This window comes from Dermacentor variabilis, chromosome 8, assembly GCF_050947875.1.
Source record: "Dermacentor variabilis isolate Ectoservices chromosome 8, ASM5094787v1, whole genome shotgun sequence".
Lineage (NCBI taxonomy): Eukaryota > Metazoa > Arthropoda > Arachnida > Ixodida > Ixodidae > Dermacentor > Dermacentor variabilis.
The window spans coordinates 5,736,116-5,756,843 of record NC_134575.1 but is presented as its reverse complement, the minus strand read 5'-3'; the positions used below and the strand labels follow the sequence as shown (position 1 = coordinate 5,756,843).

Below are 20,728 nucleotides of genomic sequence, written 5' to 3'. Positions count from 1 at the left end.
GGGGGTTAACCGAGGGGCCCAATTTTTTATTAGTCATATCATTGGAAGTCAGCAAACACTCACACCAAGGACAACATAGGGAAAATTATGTGTGCTTAATGATTGAAATAAAAAAACGATAAATTAATGGAAATGAAACTGGATGAAAAAGAAACCTGGCTCAGATGGGGAACGATCCCACGAACTTCTCATCGCGCGTGCGATGCCCTACATATTGAGCTACCGCAGCACTGTTTGCCCATCCACTTTCTTGGGTATTTATATTTCCTAGTAGAACCCTGGGAGTGTTAGCCAGCGGTAGAGCATCACACGCATAATGCGAAGGTTGTGGGATCGTTCCCCACCTGCGGCAAGTTGTTTTTTCATCCACTTTCATTTCCATTAATTTATCGTTTGTTTATATAATTTATTAAGCACACGTAATTTCCCCTGTGTTGTCCTTGGCGTCAGTGTTTGTTTATCATAAGTGGCCTCTTATGATAGTCTGTGTGTGTGTCACTTCGCGCCACATACCAAGAATTTGAATGATCAAGTGGGGGCCAACTTTAGGATCGAAATTATTAAATATTTGGCCCATGGGAATGTCCCATGGCCCATGGGAATGGGCATATGGTGAAATGAGCCTATTAGCAGTTTTAGCCATTCAACTAAATAAATTACAGCACTGAGTTAGCCGTGCTCCTCTGATCACATGATCACACTTTGAATGCACGTCAAAACAAATGAAATGTCAGACATTAAGTGTTGTAACAAGTAATGTGCACATACCCTCAATATATTCACGTTACTTTTTCCGTATGCGCTTTCGTTGTTCTCTTGTGAAAACACGAAACCAGGGCAGTGTTTTGCTGCTTCCATGAGCAGTCACATTGGTGTTCTTGCTGAGCAGTTGTGTGCATACCACAACATGGTGCGTGCAGCAGTCTTGTGCATCATTGAGGTGCAGCATTGTGAGGAGCCTGGCAGCCTCCAGGGCAGCGGCACTCGCCTTGTGCACTGCTTCGCAATTCGAAACCTTGCCATTGCTTTCAGTGCTTTGCCCTTTGGGCAAAACTGTCAGTTTTCTTCTTCTTAAGTGGCATAAGTGCTTACCACACTGTAGAGCAGTATTGTGTTGGAACAGGTTTTATTGTGATAGCAATTATATGCACACTGCAGGCGAATTTCGGCCATTGTCATCACCATCTTGTTCCCCGTAAAGTCCAAGTCTGATAACATTGGTATCACATGCTGTATGCTGCAAGTGCAAGGGTGAGCCGAGAGGGATGGTGGCTTGATGCGCCGCTGTCTTCTTGCGCTCGCAAGAGAGCTGCTGCAGCTGAGCTGAGACAGCCGATGGCTTCGTGTGTGCTGTGTTCTGGTGCGCCTACCGTATTTACACGATTGTAAGTCGACTCGAATGTAAGTCGACCCCCCCCATATCGCTTGACCGAAAAAAAAAAAAAAAAAAGCCGAGGGCGCATTCGATAACGAAAATTTATTAGTATGTCATTGGACTACTCGTCATCACTAGTGTTGTCATCGTCATCGTTGCTGCGGTCCCACAGCGCGTCGTGGTTCAGCGAAATTTCAAATTTGGCAAACGACCGCACCAGGACATCTTGCAGAACAGCAGCCCACGCCAAATGCACCCAACCACACGCAGCCGTCAGGGAGGCTCTTTTGACAGGTCCGGTTGGCGTAATTTCGCAGTCTTCTGCCGCCAGCCACTCGTTGTACTCACGGCGGAGCAGAACCTTAAAATTAAGGCGGAGGTCCGGGCTTATTTCATGACCACGTCGCACTTCACTGGCAGGGACCGATCATGCATTTCAGCGACGTACGCCGCAAGCTTAGCCTACAGCTCCGGAAAGCGTCCATACTTCGGCACGTGGGAAATTTCTCACTTGCCGTCACATAGGTGAAAATTTTGCTTCGCTGCAGTCGCCACTCTCGCACCACCCGTTTAGAAACATCGAAATTGCGGCCCGCTGCGCAGCGATTTGTTTCTTCGGCGTAAAGGATGGCAGCCCTCTTGAACGCTGCTGTGAACGAGTGCCGAAAGATTAGTGGGCCTGCAGCACTCATGACGACTGGGGAAGCGTAGAAGCAGCACGTAGCCGAAGTGGAGCGCGTCAAGAAGTTAGTCAAACCAATACCAATGCCTTTAAACAGAGAAAGAAACCCGCGAGCGGTGTCTGCTCTTCCATGAACTACCGATACTCCCTGCAAGCGCCGCCGTTCTGAGGGTGCCGCCGCAAATGAGAACAGCGGCGCTTTTATCAACTATCGACACCCCCCCATGAGTATTGCATGCACTGTAAGACTCTCAAAAATGTTGAAAAACCCTTCCGGAAAGCGAACAAACACGACGGATAGCGAAAAGATACGGGTAGGGCCATAGAGCAAACATAAAATTGTAACTACGTTGTAGCTCTCGTTGGTATGGCTTTTTTTGGCGGGGCCATGTTTTGGTTTCGATTGTAAGTCGACCCCCCAACTTCAGACTTTCAAATTTTAAAAAAGGGGTCGACTTACAATCGTGTAAATACGGTAGTTCCCATTGAAGCAAGAGGCAGCACTACAGAGGGATTCACTCGCCACTGCTGCCGCTCGTCATCCCGTCAGTGTTCTGACAGTGAATGTTTGCGGTCATCAAGTGAAATGTGTTTGTGTTTGCCTGTGCGTGCGTGATGATGTGCTTGTTCATTTAGTTGGTAAGCAAATGTTTACAGCAATTTATGCAGCTTATAACGTGACTAACCTTACTTCGTACAGCTGTCCAATAATTGGCCATCGCAATCAGTGCATTGTTTATTCGTAGGAAACTGACTTTTTAAATAATCAGTGAACTACATTAATGTGATGCTCTAATTATTTTCCAGTGTGTACCAGGATCCGTTCCTCGCATATGCAGGCGCCGAGAGGTACCAGCTTCCGGTGAGCTCCTCACTTGTTTTTGTTGATCTTCTAGGTGGTGCATATTTCAGTGTATTATGAAAATTCCTTTACTTCCTGTTGCTGAGAAAGTCAAATATTTTTGTGCCTTTTGCAGCAACCTTAGCTATCCACTAGCAATGTATATGCCTCTTTTTTTACTTTTCCTTGGTCTATGTTAGTACAGTCGAACCCGGCTATATCGAACTCACAAAAAAACGCCTATCAGTTCGATATAGAGCATAATTCGATATAAGCCTGCTAAATAATTGGATGTCATAAAAGCACATACCATTTATAAAATCACTTTATTGATGAAACTAGCTTAGTTTCGCACGAAATAGTCCTGCATTTTCTTCTGCTTGGGCAATTTCGCTGCGTGCGAGGCACGCACTTTTCCACTTTGTTTAAGGAGTCGGAGCAGCTGAGGCCGCAACATTCCGCATTCGCGCAGAAGCACCGGACTAGTGCGAGCGCACCAATCACTTTGGAGGATGTGGGCCAAAGACGGTCGCTGCTTTCCTCGTTCTGCCCATTTTCACTTGTGCTCGGCACGATGTCGGCAATGTAGTCGTTTTCGGGCTCTCCCGTGGTCGCGACACCATCATTTGCGCTCACCAACTCGTTCACCGTTGATTCGTCAACAGCTTCCGGAAATTCTGACAGCTCGCTTCAAACTTCGGCAACAACGGCAACGGCTTCGTCGCATTAATCAGAATTTACAGTCATCACCGAGCACGCGGAAGTCGGTACGGCTGAAGCTATTTTGGATGAACCACTCGTACACGGCCGTGCGTACGCGTCGGGGGCCACGGGCACTACGGGCACCGGGTCGCGAGTTAGGCCGCTTTAGCCCTAATTTCCCCCATCAAGATCGTGCCGAGAGTGCACCTCGGAATCTTGTACGTTGCGGGGACATCCGACTTGTCACCGCGTTCGACCCGATTTATGATTTCGAGCTTCACGACGAAAAGCGAATTCTGCCGCTTCATCACGGCAACACTGCGGGAGAAGGCGCACACAATGAATCAGATAAGCAGCGAGACAACTCGCACTTTCGCCATCTTGCACGACGAGGGCACAAGAGCTTCTGATTGGCTGTCTGAGCAAGCGCTGCGGGCGGGCGGGCCAGGATCATTTTTTGTAGGGGGGTGTCGGCGGCTCCGAGGTAGCGTGGTCACGTAGGGAGAGCGGTTGGATGGAGCCGCGCCGCCGGATTTTCTCGTCACCGCGAGGGAAAGCCAACTTCCGGGGGCACTTTCCGCCGCTTGACGTTCGTTATATCGAGAGTCGCTACTAGTTTTGTTCGATGTATGCGTAATTTTTGCTATATATACTCATTGTAACTATACCGTGTCCAGAAATTGTTCGATATATGGAATAATTCGATGTAAACGGGTTCGATATAGTCGGGTTCGACTGTAATGCAGTGTTATGCAAGAACCTAATTCCATGAAATGCAGCATCCAGCTGTTTATCAGTAATGGCAGTATCTACTGTGCTTTTAAAGATGCAAACAACAGACTCATTTCTAAACCAATCAAAGCTTTATCAACTCCTCATACAATAAAGCATTCACCACCTTATCACGCAACTAAAAGCAAAGTAGTTTGGTTTGGTATTGCGTAGTCTACATATAACTTCTTTTTTTGCTCTTGACAATCAGCATTATAGTCTATTTCTGTTAACTTGACCCTGGTGGGGCCGACGAAATTGATCAAGTTATCCAGCAGGTCGAATGAAGAAATATGCAGAAAAAAAAAAACACTGCTGATTCATTTGGCACTACTCTTCCAATTCAAATGCGTCCCTGCTTTCTTTGTGTCCAATGTAGAAAACTAAGGTAGAAATGACATTAAAGCTCCTAAACAATGTACAATCGAACCTCAATATATCTAACAGCGCTATGATCATTAAATAGTTCGATATATAAAATTACATTAAAAAATGCGTCAAAAACTTGTGAAAATCAATCAATGAGCCAAGGGCGTGATCGGGGATCGTTGTCCGGAGCACGTGTTTGGTTGCGCCACGCACAATTGGCCTAGGCCGCACCAACTTTGTCAGCTGTGAGCGCACGGTCAATTGCGCTGTAAGCAATTAGCCTAGGCGGCGCCGACTTCGTCAGCCGTGAGTGCACCGTCGATTGCGCTGTAAGAAATTAGCCTAGGCCGCGCCGTCTGCGTCCGCCATGCGAAGTCTGCGCAGCCTAGGCTAATCGCACGCAGCGCAATTGAACGCGCGCTCCGAACTATGATACCCGATCGCGCCCCAACCGTGGCGCAGTAAATACTCACTTGAAGCTGCACACCAAGTATTTATTTATTTGGCTCAAAGTACTGCAGCAGTGTAGCCCGCTTCTTATTGGCAGCCACATGCTTAAACATGGAGCCCTCAACATAGTCTAAACGATCCACAAGTGATAGGCCGGTTCCTTTAATGCGCCGCAGTAGTGGCATAGAAGGGCCAAAACAGCTACAGCCCGACTTGAAGTTGGTAGCAGGGCAACATCAGCTCTTGCAGGATCAACCTCGACAGCGTCTTCCTTTGGCCGCTACTTCTGCTGCGATCACCACCTCAATCAATCGAAGCATGTTGAGACGCTGTCAATAACAAATTATTAAGTGGTGTTTGCCAAAGCATCTATGAGTGAGCCCAGTGAGCGCACGCTGTCGCGCATCTTTGTGGATGCAAACCGCCAGTCCTTGCGAGGCGCGGCTGGTGCACAGCACGGCACCGAGGAAGAGTCAATGCAGCAAATGCTAGCCAAGCTGCCACATGCATACACCGCTACGTTCGAATGGCACCCTTGGCACGATGGATGAGTACAGCTATAGCGTGCAGCAGTCGCTGTGCCTTCACAGCGCCTATCGCGCCACCACTATCTTGAAGGTGCTGCGGGAAAGCTCACCGCCTGTCAACAGAGCGCATGTGGTCTGGGGTGGCCGTGTTCGATATATCCAGACCTCGTTCGAAATAAATTAATAACCCATGCAATTTTCCAGGTGATATAGAAAGTGTTCGTTGTACGCAATAATTTGATATATCGATGTTTGACTGTATAACCTTGTGCGTGCCCAATTTTTTTATCAGAAAAAATGGTCTGTGTTGCACAACGGCAGCCAGATTTTTTTCGGGAAAGGAGTAAATACCATAATCACATTGTGAGCTACAGTTATTGCTTGAAAATATTCATAGAGGAGGCCGTAAATGGGTGGTTTTTTGATGGGAGATGACGGGTTCAGTGCATGCACTGTACCTAAGCTCCGTTGAGACATATGCTGTCACTAAAAGGGTAGCTATTGGGATCACCATAGGAGCCAGGTAAATGTATGCTGACTGGTAAAGTTCGAATTATTTGGCAGAAGTATATTTTATGATTGAAATAATGAAAGTTTGGGCCCATAAAAATGTATGGGCACTGGCGGAGTTCTTCAGTCAGCATCAAATTAACCAGAGAGCTGAATTGACTGGAGTTTAATTAACAGAAGTCTGCCGTATCGTATGCTACAACATAACCCTCTCTGGAAACAACACATAACAGGCACCTGCAATAAAACATTCAAAACATTTGGCTCTTTCAGGGTGCCTACCAACCAAGAAAACAGGGATTTCTCAGGGATTTTCAATAGTCTGGAAATACTCCGTCAAAACTCTGGGAACTTTTGCTTATATCAGGGAAAATTATCTGTAATTTTATTGAAAGGGAATAAAAGTCGCGAAATGCTGGCTCGAGTAACATAGAGGAATCGTAACGAATCGTCTTTGACGCCATGTCCTCTGCTGGAGGAGTTGCCAGTGTATAGTCAACAACCAACTTTCCAGACACCCAATAATTCGGACGGCTTCGTGGCACCACCATATGCCCCATAGAGTCAAATTTATAAGAACGTCTGAAATTTCGGACGCAAGTACCCTTCGCCATCTGATGTTCCCAACTTTTTCCATGACCACTGGCCTGAAACAACATTAATCAAAGCCACCACGGCCGCCGTTTTGATTACCTCGCTTCCTTGAACCGGTGCTCTCGAGAACAGATCTGCTGGCAGCCGTAGCTGCCACTGTTGCAACACTAGCCTAGCTGCTTCAGCGTTTGCTATTAAAGGGGTGGAGACATGAAAACTTTAGTTCATGGGTTCTTCGATTCAAGCGTTGTGTACTGCTTCAGGAAACACGATACACACCGTGGGATTCAAATATACCCGACAAATAATTTAATAATAGCATTATTATACCGAGCGATTTCTGTTTGTAGGAGAGGAAACGCAATGCGGGTTGGTCACATGGGTCACAAAAAATTGTGACATAAAACTACGCTGCCTCGTCTGCTCGCGCATACACTTGCTCTGCCAGCAGAGGTAAACAACTAGCGACTTGAAGTGCACATCGGAATTATTAGAATTATATTGCGAAGAGCGACAACAACGGTAAGAAAATATTGCGGCTTGTGAGAGTCGGTGATTCACTCAGAAGCGCTGTCACCTTTAGCTTTGACATGAACCGAAAAAGGCCTAGCAACGATACCGGTGCTGCCGAACGATCAGCGGCGGTGAGGATGCCGTTGGTGCTAGAGTGACCACTCTTCGGTTGCTGATTGGCCACTTCGCCTTACACTTCTGCACAAATGGGTCCCGGTGCCATCCTCTCTACGACAAGGAAATCTCACCGTTTGCGAACAAAACCGTCGTCGCACAGCGGTCCGTGAAAGGCAAATGATGTTCGGCGAGTTGCTGTGCCGGTAACGTGGACGGGCCTTTACACTTTGAGAAATGCCAAGTGAACGAAAGACCGCTCTGAGCTGCCGAACTATGCGACTCTCAGATGCTACGTCAACTGCTCTCCGCTACAGCGCTGTGCATGTCTCGGTTATTTAGGGGCCAGGGTTAGCTCGGTTATAGTGTTCTAGAAGCCTGTAGCATAGAGAAAGCATTTTTAGAATGACAGAAAGCTGAGCTAGTTGGTAAGGATTCATAATGCAAAGAAGGGGTAAGGCGTTCAGACAACGACACAAGAGAAGTAGACAACACGAACGCCGCGTATTCCATAATTCCATACAGGGCTTGTGTTGGACTGCATAGTTCTGTCCAACTTCTGCCTTGGGTGCAGCCGACAGCCAGCAGAAAGTGACCCCAACTATGCTGAATGGAAGCAGCAACACCAGTGCCAGAAAAACACTGATGTGAATTCTGGAAGAATGGAGGTTGAGGCTGCACTACAGCTCTTCAGGCGCTCCTTGAGCAGAAATGATTTACGTTACACAAACATAGTTTGTGATGGGGACAGCCGCATGTTTCGCACTCTATGTGATGAAGAAGTTGATGGTTTTGTGCAGCTATTTAAAGAGGACTGCATAAATCATGTGAAAAAACGAATGGGGGCTGCACTTCGCTCTTTGGTGGCCAAGGCAAAGAAAGGAGAGCCACTAGGTGGAAAGGGGGGCCTGACACAGCAGCTCATCAAAAAACTGACGAACTACTATGGCCTTGCTCTGCGGAACCACTCAGAAGTGGAGGAAATGCAAAGGGCAGTAATGGCAACGTACTACCACATCACATCAACAGATGATGAGCCCCATCATGAGCTGTGTCCCCCTGGCCCCCTTAGCTGGTGAAACCACCGATCAGCTGAGGCAGAAGGGCAGCCAGCACCAGCTCACACATACAAGCTTTCAGCTAACGTTGCTGAAGCACTTCTGCCTGTGTACCAGCGCCTCTCAGACCCTCAGTTGCTGGCCCGATGCAAAGGAGGCAAAACTCAAAACGCGGCTGAGAGTCTCCATTCAGTGATATGGTCACTGGTATCAAAAGACCAGCATGCCTCACTGTTTGCCGTGGAAACAGCAGTGCACGAGGCAATTTCAAGGTACAACTCGGCTTATTCATACCTGTGCACAACATTGGGCCTGCGCCCTGGTGCCCTCTCTCTTCAGCGGGCTGTCGAGAAAGATTCCCAGCGAATGAAGAAGGCACACAAAGTCCATCTCCTGAAAGGGCAGACGGCTAAGAAGTCACCTGCTGCCAAGGACACCAAATTTTACAATGCAGGAGCATTCTAGACAGTGTGTGCCTGTATGGAACTTTGAGGCTTGTTTTCTCAAAAGTTTGTTTTGGGCTTATCACCTCGCTCGTGGAAAGCATAGCGCAGCAATGGGAGCACAGTTTTTAATCCTGTTTGTTTTGCTGCAATTGCTGAAGTGTGCCTTATGTCGACAGTCTCAGATTTACCATTTAGGCTCACCATTTCTTATTACACAATAATTGGAGCATGATACATTCTAAACATAAAGAGAAGGTGCATACTATATCGTTTAGAAGAAGAGCAGAGAAATTTAAAAAGAAATTAAGAGAATCTTGACTTAGACTATACTTCTTAGTAACTATTAAGAACATTTACAGACCCATAACCCATTTTGCTGTCACGCTAGGCTTTCCACGAGCAAGCAACATGCGAGCAATATATAAATAATGATAAAATAAAAACTACTGAAGATATTATTGTGAAACTTTGTAGCTGTCTGTTTGATGCTATTTGAAACCTGTATGCCAAATTTCATCACTCTAAGTTAAAAAATGAAAAAGTTTGTTCCGATCCCCTCATCCCCCCTTAATTATACATGTGTCCACCCGCCATCTCCTGTCACAGTACAGGCACCAATCTGCGCGATGAATGTACTACTGGCAGGCCTTCTTGGATGTGCCTGTGGCAATTTGAGCCCTTAAGGGTCGTAAAAGACATGCATTCATTTCTTCAAGCTGCCAGATTTTTTGGATGTTTTCGTGGCCCATATGGAGTTCAAAAAATCGGTCGTTGACTATACAACTGACCAAGAGGATGCTTCACATAGTCCGTGGGACAAACACGGTGGAAGGAGGACGAAAACAGGAAGGACTTATGCATGAGGAATTAACGGGAAAGGAATCATGCCACCATTTCTTTCAAAGAGCTTGAGCTCCAAAAGCAAAGTGTTGGCTAGCACCAAGATGCAGGTGTCCCTCATCCAAACCAAACCAAAATAAACTCTTTAAAGCAGTGAAACAAAACACTGAGGCATTGTGTGTGGGCTGAGAGTATGTCAGGACAGTTGAAGTTGACACACCAACTGTTGAGAGAGAATGTCACTTGTGACAAAGTTCGGGCCTCATACCAATGAAGTTGCTATCACTTGATAGAAATAGCTCGTATCCCCTTCACTCACGGCGTCCACATTTGTGGACGCGACCTATTTTTGCCATATCTATGCAGTGGTAGCAAGGAATAGAGTACAAACATTAAGCTTAGTGTAAATTGACCATTCTGATAACCTAACTTCAATTTTACTTCTGAGTGATATGCATTGTTGCAGAGTACTACTCTGGTGAAAGCACTAGTACCGTGTTTTACGTGACATTTGACATGGGACATGTCGGTAGCAATCTTAATATATATAAATATGCTTGAGGCCCATGCATAACTCGTGCATGTAATTCGAGCGGGGGATTTGGTCCTTTATGAAGACACGTAGCATGGCTGACTTTGCAATATTCAAATATTTAGTTACTCTGTAATTATGATGACTCATCATAAAGTGCTCAAAGAGTCATTCTACCACCTTGATTTGGTTTGGCTGAAGGTGATATTAGAAAATATTTGTTGCTGTATGCATCTCCTTTTTATTCGTATTTGAGAATGTTCGACTCAATTTGCAATGAGTTGTACTTTTTTTTTTTTTTCAAAGATATTTCACTCGTTCTGCATTTTACTAACCCCTCCCTTCTGATTTTTTTCTTGCATAATATAAATGCAACTCCTTATTATTCAAACTGGATTAAGTTGTGCATTTTCTTTTTGGTTTTTCCTTTTTTTTTTTGCATGCTTACTAGAGTGACAGTATCTGGCGACATCGTGTCAGCCCGTCTTGACGTAAAACAATGTTCTGGAATTTTGCAAGAGCACTTGGAAATGTCAGCTTGCTAGGCACCCTGTCTTTGCATGAAACACTCCAACATATGTAAATGGGCCTGTTTGACCTCAGTTTATCTGCAGATTTATCTTTCCCTGCCATATAAGGTGTCTCGACTACATGCTGCAATCCATTCAATACATTTGAAATTCAAATATTTTGTGACATATTGTCGTAAAATAATACAAAACACAGCATAATAAGCAAGCTTGCCCAATCTCGACTGCATTTGCTGAAATTAGTTTTGTGAGCATGGTTCACTCTTGCAAACCAAAGACGACTGTATCCTGGATGTGCAAGGGTTGTCTTAAGCTGATGTTGATACAGAGTGCAGATGTCTAGTCTTGACAACAGTGCCAAGGATGAAGAAAGTGGGACGTGACACATACGCACATTTTGCTACAATACGAACTGGTGGGACAACAACAGTTCGTGCTTGGCAATCGAAGGGTTCAAGGGTGCACCTTAGATGTCTGCTGCAAATGGTGTAAAGATAAAAACAAATCACGACAGAACGTTATGGTTTTGTGTTTTCGTCATCATGTTTGTATTCCTGTGAAGTCCTGCTGAGAGGCAGCACGACCAAAACTAGCTCACTTGTCGCTGTACAGAGGTTTATGGGTCAAACTGTTGTTGCACACAGGCCACGTATGCAGCAAGCGCTGCCTATACAGCGGCAGCGGCGAGGAGTTATGCGGCCGCAGCTGCAGCTGCACAGCCAGCCGTGGCTTCCTACACTGCTGTTGCAGGGTGAGTGGCTTCTCTGTTTGTGTGGTCACTGTTCCAAAGATTAAAACTGTTACACTGTGTGTTAGTAACGTATTGTGTAAATACGTACTGATTAGAACAGACGGAGCTGCACTACAATTTTAATGTGTTCAAAATACAAGGTCTATAGCAGTAAACTGTAAATGCCTTATACAGATAAAGTCTCGCACAACCTCAATAAGAAGGTTGTGAACAGGCATCGTATTCCTGTGGTCTTTATGGCTCCTAATAAGCTCTCCAAGCTCTGTCCTCAGATTTGCATTGACAGCAAGCGAAGTTGCAAAACCAGACATGAACACTCCCACGTAGGATGTGCAACATTCAGTGGGAGTGTTCAGTTCCCTTGAAGTGTGGAAATGTGTACATCGGCCAAACCGAACGGTGCATTAATAACCGGCTCAGGGAGCACACACTAAAAGTTAAGAAAAAGAGGACAAATATACACATTTGGTTGCCCGTATCATGGCGTGTGCTTGCGAGGCACTTTTTTCTGAATGAGAGCAGCATTCCGGGCAAGTTGGTACTCCATTACTTAAATGATATTGCGCGACACTGCGGCTGAATTTCTAGTTCACAGTACTTTATTTTTCCCTCAACATGCCCAAACTGCTGTCTTTCTATGCCTCCCTTGTCTTTAGGGCTGTTGGTACGTAGTAGTCAGTGACTACATAACGGAAAGATAGTGCCCTTATTTTCCCTAGACTGCATTGCCATACTTGTGTGTAAACACTACTGTGGGCTGTGTGTGTGGGTCATTTGCCTGCACTTAATCCCTCGTTGACTGCCGAGGGTAATGCTTCCTGCCGCACATAGTGAATGTGCCTTTTCCAGTGTGTGACTTTCTCCGTCTGCCCACGCGTACAGCTCCCCTTCGCTCTACTACAGCTATGGGCGGGAGTATGCCGATCCCTACCTGGGCCACAGCATAGGACCAGTTGCCGGCTACGGGGTGAGTGTGCCGGTATGTCGTCATTATGGCTTCGGCGGATTGGTTTCCTCCCGTTCCATCTTGTCTTTCTTTACTTTCTGGTTTCCAACATGAAGTGTATATTTTCCTCTTTTTTCTTCCCCCCCCCCCCCACTATACTATATACCTCAGTTGTTCCTATTTGGTGTTTATTGCACAAAGGGTGGGTTTTTTAGCAGAAAATGTCCTCAGTAAAAACTTTCAAAAGACGCACAACAGAGTGCTGCATGGATATTCCAGTTTCTTGCTCAAACAATTTCACTGTTGGAGTAGAAGAAAAGCTAGGGCGGGCAGTTGGAGCAAGTTGGCAGGGTATCAGCACTTGTGTGTCTCTTCCTTGCCAACGATCTGCGTAAAAGTTACGCTGTTCATTTCCATCATGTATCTATACCAACTTGCCCAATTTTCTTCTCTTGTGAGGGTGTAAACAGTGGTAAGGTGGAAAATAGGGGACAAAGTGCAATGTCAGGTGAAGAGTGCCATAAAGCAGTGCATGAAAGAACGTGAAAAGAAATACACAACCTCGCAATCTTGCTGTACAATTTGAGCGTCGAAAAGTTCGAATGTTGTGAAATGAAGCTTAGAATGTGGTAGGGAAGTTCTTCGGCATTAGGTGCCACTATAGGCATATTGAGCGGCGTTTGTAACATGAATTGGCTAGCTTGAACATGCCCTTGCTGAAGATGCAACGACACTGTGTGTAGTTGTTGAAAGCTTTAGATGCACAATTGCACTAACACAGGTGGCACCACTATGGGGACTGTGTGGAGCATCTATAAGAGCCGGTATATAGATAGTGGGTGTGGGTGGGGAAGGAGGCAAGAATGCCGCAGTCGGTTGTGAGGCCTTCTACTGGAGCAGCACATGCAAGACTTGTTCGGGCTTCCACGGCCTTTTTGTAAGCACTGTGAGGTCACAAATATGGACAAGGGCAAATCAGTTAGGAAAATTCTTGTAGGCCTGTATGTATAACAAAGCTAGAAAGGAAACTTGTGCGGATTTCCCAGAAAGCAAAGCTTTGTACACTCGAACTCGTTTACATCGAATTATTCGATATATTGAACAATTTCTGGACACTATAGTTACAATGAATATATATAGCAAAAATTACGCTTACATTGAACAAAAATAGCAGCGACTACTGATATATATAATGTCAAGCACCGAAAAAGTGCCCCCAGAAGTTGGCTTTCCCTCGCGGTGGCAGGGAAACCCGGAGACGGGGCTCCATCCAGCCGCTCTCCCTACTGTGACCACGCTGCCTTAGACAAGCCGTTGACACCTCCCTGCAAAAAATGATCCTGGCCCACGCACAGCGCTTGCTCAGACGGCCAATCAGAGGCTCTTGTTCCCTCGTCGTGCAAGATAGCGAAAGTGCGAGTGTCTCGCTGCTTTTCTGGTTCATTGTGTATGCGCCTTGTGGGCCTTCTCCCGCAATGTTGCTGTGATGAAGCGGCAGAATTCGCCTTTCGTCGTGAAGCTCGAAATCGTAAACTGGGTTGAACGCAGTGAGAAGTCGGATGTCCCCACAGCGTGCAAGATTCAGAGGAGCGTTCTCAGCACGATCTTGAAGACTAAGCGGGAGATTAGGGCTAATTTAGCCAAACTTGCGACCCGATGCCTGTGGCGCCCGACACGTATGCACGGCTGTGTATGAGTGGTTCATCCGAAATTGCTTCAGCCATGCAGGCTTCCGCGTGCTCGGTGGTGACTGTAAATTCTGATGAATGCGACAAAGTCGTTGCCTGTGGTGCTGAAGTTTGGAGCGAGCTGTCAGAATTTCTGGAAGCTGTTGACAAATCAATGGTGGACGAGTTTGTGAGTGCAAATGATGGTGTCATGACCACGGGAGAGACCGAAAACGAAGACTACATTGCTGACGTCGTATCGAGCGCAAGTGAAAGTGGGCACAATGAGGAAAGCAACGACGGTCTTTTGCCCACATCCTCCAAAGTGATTGATGCGCTCGGACTAGTCCGCTGCTTCTGCAGGAATGTGGGAGGTTGCGGCCTCAGCTGTTCCGACCGACTCCTTAGACTATGTGGAGAAGTGCGTGCGTTGCAGGCAGTGAAATTGCTCAAGTAGAAGAAAATGCAGGACTATTTCATGCGAAACTAAGCTAGGTTCATTAAATGGTATGTGCTTTTATGACATCCAATTATTTAGCTGGCTTATATCGAATTATGCTCTATGTCGAACTGATAGGCTTTTTTTGCGAGTTTGATATAGCCAGGTTCGACTGTAGTTGAGAAATTAGCCTTGGTCCTCGCATTGATCCTGGAAGCAGTGCATTTATGGAGCAGCTGCTCAACCATCTTAGCTATAGAAAAATGATGTGCTGATCATATTGGTATTGGATTCTTGAGGTTCCATCAGAGCTAACTACAGAGGGCCAGTAGATTGCAGAGTGAGGCCAAATTACAATTTCAAGCACTGAGACACCGAATATTGCAAATCAGTTCCCTTTCAATATGAAATAGCTTAAAATGAAAGGCACCAATAATATTCTGGTACTATTTATGTTTCTGATAAGGCAGCAGACTTTCATTAATTTGGCTCCTGTTAATTACACCTTTCAGTTAATTCAATCCTGAAGTCCTAGCCACTGCCCATGCATTTCTATGAGCCCAACCTCACGTATTTTGATCCTAAGATTGACCGTCACAGGATAATTTGAACTTGATGAGCAAGCATGCTTGCACCTAGCCCCTATGATGACAGCAGCCTGTAAAACGCCGGCTCCTTGGTGTGATGCCAGTCTTGAAAGGTTGCCACTAGAGCAGGAAGAAAGGCCGGGCACTGCCATCAGCGTTGAGGGGGAAAGCAAAACATTGGACACTTAACATTCTCATTATTAACTACATATGTCCTTGTCCAAAAGAATTTGAAGTTGATGGAGAGGCATTGCACTCACTCTAGTGTGCTCTATCTTTTGAAGAAAATGTGTCGCGGGGCATTTTTCTTCGGTGGCTGAGGACATGCACATAAACTTAAGGAGAAAACCCCTTGTGCGTCTTCCAAAAGCTTGCACAAGTCACTCATGGCCAAACGGTGAGTGTCCCTCAGCCGTGGGCCTTGGAAGTTGTTAAAAACTTTTTTTTTTAATCTCTTAAAAGCTGATGCAACCCATGACGATGTTTTGCACCCCCTGAATGGTGCTTTCTGTCATGTCTCACTATTCTTGGAAAGCTTTCCTGTACTCTCTCACCAACTCTGCAGTGCTGCAAAGGCTAGGGTAGGGTTCGAACTGGCCAATCGCCTACCAGAGCCGGCCACCTGGTCTGTGAAGGGGAAAGGGCTCGCTCATTGGGTGCCACCAATTGTTCTGTGGCGCTCCATTTCGTCGGCGGACAGTAGAGGAGCCCTTTTTGTGCTTCTCTATTCTGATTGGCTAACGTGACCCGTGGTTCTCTATGCACTGCATGGAGTTCGCGAGACAGAGTGTAGGTGTCGCATCCGGTGATTCGATAGATTTTGTTAAGAGAGAGTATGGGAAGCAATCACAGCTGGTAGCCCGACATTTGATGTACACATTGTTTCTGTTCTCACAGACGGCAGTCTACCGGAGTGGATACAACAGATTCACTCCCTACTGAAGGTGTCCCTCAAGTGGAGCAGCTACGCCGGGTGGGGAGGGACAATGAGGGCCAAGGTGACGTGGGCAAGAGAAGAAAAAATCTTGTCGCCGGCAGCAGTTGATGACCAGTGCAACGTCGAAGCTTCGCCACCTTCATTGTCGCTCCCTGACTTGTCATCATATGGCTTTTTCTTTCTTTCTTTCTTTTTTTTAACTGTCCCGTCCCTCCCCCCTGACTTTCCCATTTAGTTCTTACTTGTCACTCAGCACATAAAGGAAAATGTATGGGTGGGGAAAATGCAAGAAGTTTTTCTCTTTACATCGCTGCATTACTCGCCACTCCCTTTATAAAGTGTATGTATGTGTGCCCAGTTTGCACCTGTTCTGTCATCCATGGTGAGACTTTCTGTGCCGCTCGCGTTCTCACGGGGCAGCAGGAGGGACATGTTGGTTGACACCTCGCATCTTGGTCACTGGCCATGCAGATGTTGTTGCAAGCCACCTCGTCTTGTACCTCTCACCTATGCTTTGTCATCCCACGGGACAAGACACTTTTGGGGGCCTTTCTGCATCTGCTTTGCTTCTATTGTTGTTCTTTCTTGGCTCTGAATTCCTATATCTCTCTCTGTTTAACATTGTAAGCACATTTCAGTTCTTCACAACTTTTATTTTGACTTGGCAAAAAAAAAGGAATGTATGAAGCCGTGCAACTTCCTTTTAGTTACCCATTTATACTTGCCAAGGTCACCTGGTCACTGTAGCCATTCATCACTTTCCTATTCTGTCCAATCCTGCATTGTAGCTTGCGTGCATCCACTGCCCTCCATTGAAGTTATGGCATCACTCACTGATCCTCGGGTTAGCCTACATTCTTTCCTTTTCGGTTTCTCCACTTTGGTGGTTGGCGGCGCAGTTACATCCCCATGTTTTGGCCACTGTAATGCGACCTCAGTGTCAACGTAATTTAAGTTTTTCTTTTGAGTGATTAAGTCAGTGATTTTTTTTTTCTTTTCCTTTTTAACATTGCATTTTGCAACATCATCATTTATTTCTCTTCCTCCTAAAATTTGGTCGGTTCCCTCTCCCCTTAAGCTGCGTCGGCCTTCGTTTGTCAACCTGTATTCCTTTCTTTTTCTCTTCCTTTTTTTTTCGTTGTCGTTTGCCAAGGCGCATTTTTAGCATTTGTGTTTTGTGGTTGTCTCTATTATTTTGTTATTAGTGCTGTGACGTTTCAATTCAGGTCACCACTTCAGCGTGCATTGTCTCGGTCAGTCAAAGAATGGTAGAGGAAAAAGAAAAATGCCTGGAAGTGATGGTTAAGGACAGATTATTCTGGAAAGCAAGGGATCCCCTATGACTTGGCTTCAGTTAGTGGTGAGAGAAACATTGTCTTGTTTATTGGCTTGAGTGTTCTGCAAAGGGCATTTTCCTGCCTCGTTAAACTTTAGAGAAAGTCAGTGTGGTGTTTTTTGTTAGGAAAAATGTGGCATCACACTGATGTATAGCAGAACTCAAAAATAAAAGTCTTGCATTGGTTGGTCTTCTGGATGTTACGCATGACTGGAAAGAACTGCACTACATATCTATCGCGTCAAGCTGTATTGGGTAAGGTCGCAAGAGTCTCTGCAGAATGCCATTGAGCCTGGAAGCACGGCTTCGGAACAGTGTGTCTTGTGTTCTCAATCATACCAGTCGCGTAACACGTGAAAGCTGCGTTCGGGCTGCCTTCCAGAGGTTATTCGGTGTGCAAAACGCAAGGTTTGCCAATTGCCAATAAATCATCATTTTTAATCTAATGCTTGTGCGTAAATTCCAATAGCATCATTGAGTGAGTCTCCCCGAATGTTTATGCAATTTTGAGTACATGGTTATCTACTCTGGCTGGCAGTATTTTTTAGCACTGTACAAGGCCGCAGCTGACACAAGTCTTTTGAAAGTTGGCAACTTCGGTGTTATAGGCATCCTGGATAGAGCAGTTTATTAATATACTCCGGAAAAAAGTAGTGAGGGGAGTTGTCTGTCAAAGCATATGCCGCCTGTGCTCTGTGGCAAATGGTGGGAAAATGACATGGGATAGTTCTTGAGCCGGATACTTCAGGCAGTCAGTCATGTCGCCAAAGACTAAAATACTCTGTCGCACGATGGTGACATACACACAAGCTCAGTTGTATTTTTTTTTTTTTTTCGCCCTGTACATATTTATTCTCAGCTTGTCCAAGCAGTTCTGCCTTTCCCTCTGCGTCTGAAAATCTATTCAACTTTTAACTATGTAGTTCCGTGCACTGAGCAAAACAAAGCAGTTTTTTTCTTCTATTCCTTTATTGTTGGCTGCATTAATGACCAAGGCCAACTTTGCAGTCACAGGAAATGAAGCATATAGAGATGGTCGAAAAGAGGGAAAGGTGAAGCCCAAATCTCTGCTGTTCACGTCATTGACAACTGAATACTTTGTTGCAGTTGTTGAGGGCCCTAGTTCTCGCCAGACCCCCCCCCCTCTTTTGCAGATGTCAGATGTCGCTCTCAACTCACTTTTACCCTGAAGCAGCTTCTACTTTCCCACGCTGCACACGTTTTTGATAAAGTGGTCAAAGCCTCGGGCGATAAGTGTCAAATCCATCAGCCTGGCATAAAGTTTAAATAGCTCCTTTTTCTTTCTTTATTTCTCGAACACTGTAGTTGCTAGTTGTGGTTCCCCATCTCAACACTTCCCAGCTTTTGAAAGGCTTGCCTTTCAGTAGACATGAGCTTGTATATCCGCACTCTTGACAGTAGCTGCATGGCATTCTTGTTTTAACTTGTCAGCATGGCCGTTCTGTTTCCTGCAAGGTGTTCATCACCCGGGACAGCATTGTATATGGTTTTTGTCGAAATGCCCGTTTTTATGTTGCACTCATGCTGGGAGACAGGTTCAGTGCAAGTGATGAATCTAATAACAGGACATATTCGTCAGCCTCTCAAGACCCTGTGCTTTTTCACTTGGGTTTCATTGGCTTTGTTTAAGGCAGGAACGAGGCAACTCTGAAGCACTGTCAATAACCAGTTCTGTTTCACATTGTCTGTGTTACCATTCATTCAAACCCCAGTAAGACCTCTTTGGGTGGCTTTCAGTTATGCTGTGCAGAGTAATCCTGTTGTTGTGCTTCGCAAAAGCTCCATGCTCCCAAGCACTGCTTTGGGAATTGTGGTTTCTGTTGTGGTGCAGCTGATTCTTTGGATGTTTACAATATTCTTTTCTTAAGTGCTCGGACAATTCGAACCATGTTGTTTGTCACTCCAAGCCTCTCTTGTGTGTACTGTGTATCGTAGAAGTAAACGGCAGCTGATGCCCATGACTAGGGCTCTTGCAGTACTTTGTGTGTGCGCGTGTGTGTGGGCCCACTTTGCATTATGCCTTTCAACAGTTTTGAATGCAATCAATATTCAACACATCTATTTTATACTTGGTAATTTTTTACAGCAAATTTTGAAACAAAATTACTGGCACGTAGTAGGTTACTTTTTCTTATTTGATTTTTTTTCTTTTTTAAGAGTTGTTTTCTTCTGAAAATTCTGGAGCTCATTATTCAGTGCAAACGTGTTGCGACTTGTTTTGTCTACCTCAAGGGTGTTATTACAGTTCTCATTATAACCTTTCATGTAGGACACTCGAGATTAGAATAAACGTCTTGATCATGGTATTTTATCATTTCAATGAAGTTCTTACTTTGCTCTTCCAAAGCATTTTTGTGCCTGTGATGTGCATGCATATATAGCCTCAAATGTAAAAAGTGCACATCCACTTTTGTTTCAAAGAGAGCAGAATACAGGCATGACAACAAGGTCTGGTTTCTTCAAGTACAAGATTTCCAACACTTTTGATTCATTGATGTCCCACGATTCAAAGTGTTTGATTCCCTTTCCTTTGCATAGCTAACACGCAAAAGACTCGTTTGCTAGTGCTTTATTTTTTTTCTCTGTAAAATTGTCAAAGCATGCAAGTTTCATGTCAAATATTTGCATGTGTGCCGTATCACTGGCACATGCCCTTTCCTGTTTAGACATTCTTTGCGGCAAACTCTTGAAAAATCTTGTTTCTGCTGTCGTCACCTTGCAAAGTGTAACTAGGCTGATACCTTCACCTTCATGAGTGACATGTGCGTGTTGTGCTTTCTTTATTTTATTTTCCCCACCGCTGTTCCTTCAAAAACGGATGCGAACAGTACACACAATGAATCTCTTCTTGTTGCTACACAAAACAGAAACAAGAGATGCAAGAAGTGGACAAGCAGTCTTTGTTTTTCTTCTTTTCTGTGTGTTGTATGTGTAATAATGGTTGAATAAACGAAACGGCCGATGTAAGGAATGTGGCCCTTGTGTGTGTTTTTGCAAGCCATTATAGTGAGAGTCGGATATTGCCTCGGAGGAGGGAGAGAAAAATTAAGAGGGAGTGTAGCTGTAATGCCATAAAGGCACTGTGGGTACTCTGATAAATAATAAGTAGCAACTCGTTAAACTTGGAAGGCAGAAACAGTCAGCCCAACAAGTGATAACGTCGCAGTGAGTTTCAGTGTCTTCCTCCACT

The 20,728-nt window shown here is 45.3% G+C and overlaps 1 protein-coding gene across 11 annotated transcripts in view; it reads left to right on the top strand.

Annotated features, from left to right (window-relative positions):
* Nucleotides 1-20,509, top strand: part of LOC142589543 (RNA binding protein fox-1 homolog 1-like) — a 555,879-nt gene extending 535,370 nt beyond the window's left edge. For 10 of the 11 annotated variants that reach the window (XM_075700978.1, XM_075700980.1, XM_075700986.1 and 7 more), the window contains 4 exons: nt 2,865-2,919; nt 11,499-11,605; nt 12,488-12,584; nt 16,142-20,509. In XM_075700978.1, coding sequence (XP_075557093.1) covers nt 2,865-2,919; nt 11,499-11,605; nt 12,488-12,584; nt 16,142-16,186 — 304 coding nt within the window. In that variant the 3' untranslated portion in view covers nt 16,187-20,509. The remainder of the gene's footprint in view (nt 1-2,864; nt 2,920-11,498; nt 11,606-12,487; nt 12,585-16,141) is intronic. The other variant, XM_075700976.1, reaches the window with a different exon arrangement.
* Nucleotides 20,510-20,728: the final 219 nt, after the last annotated feature.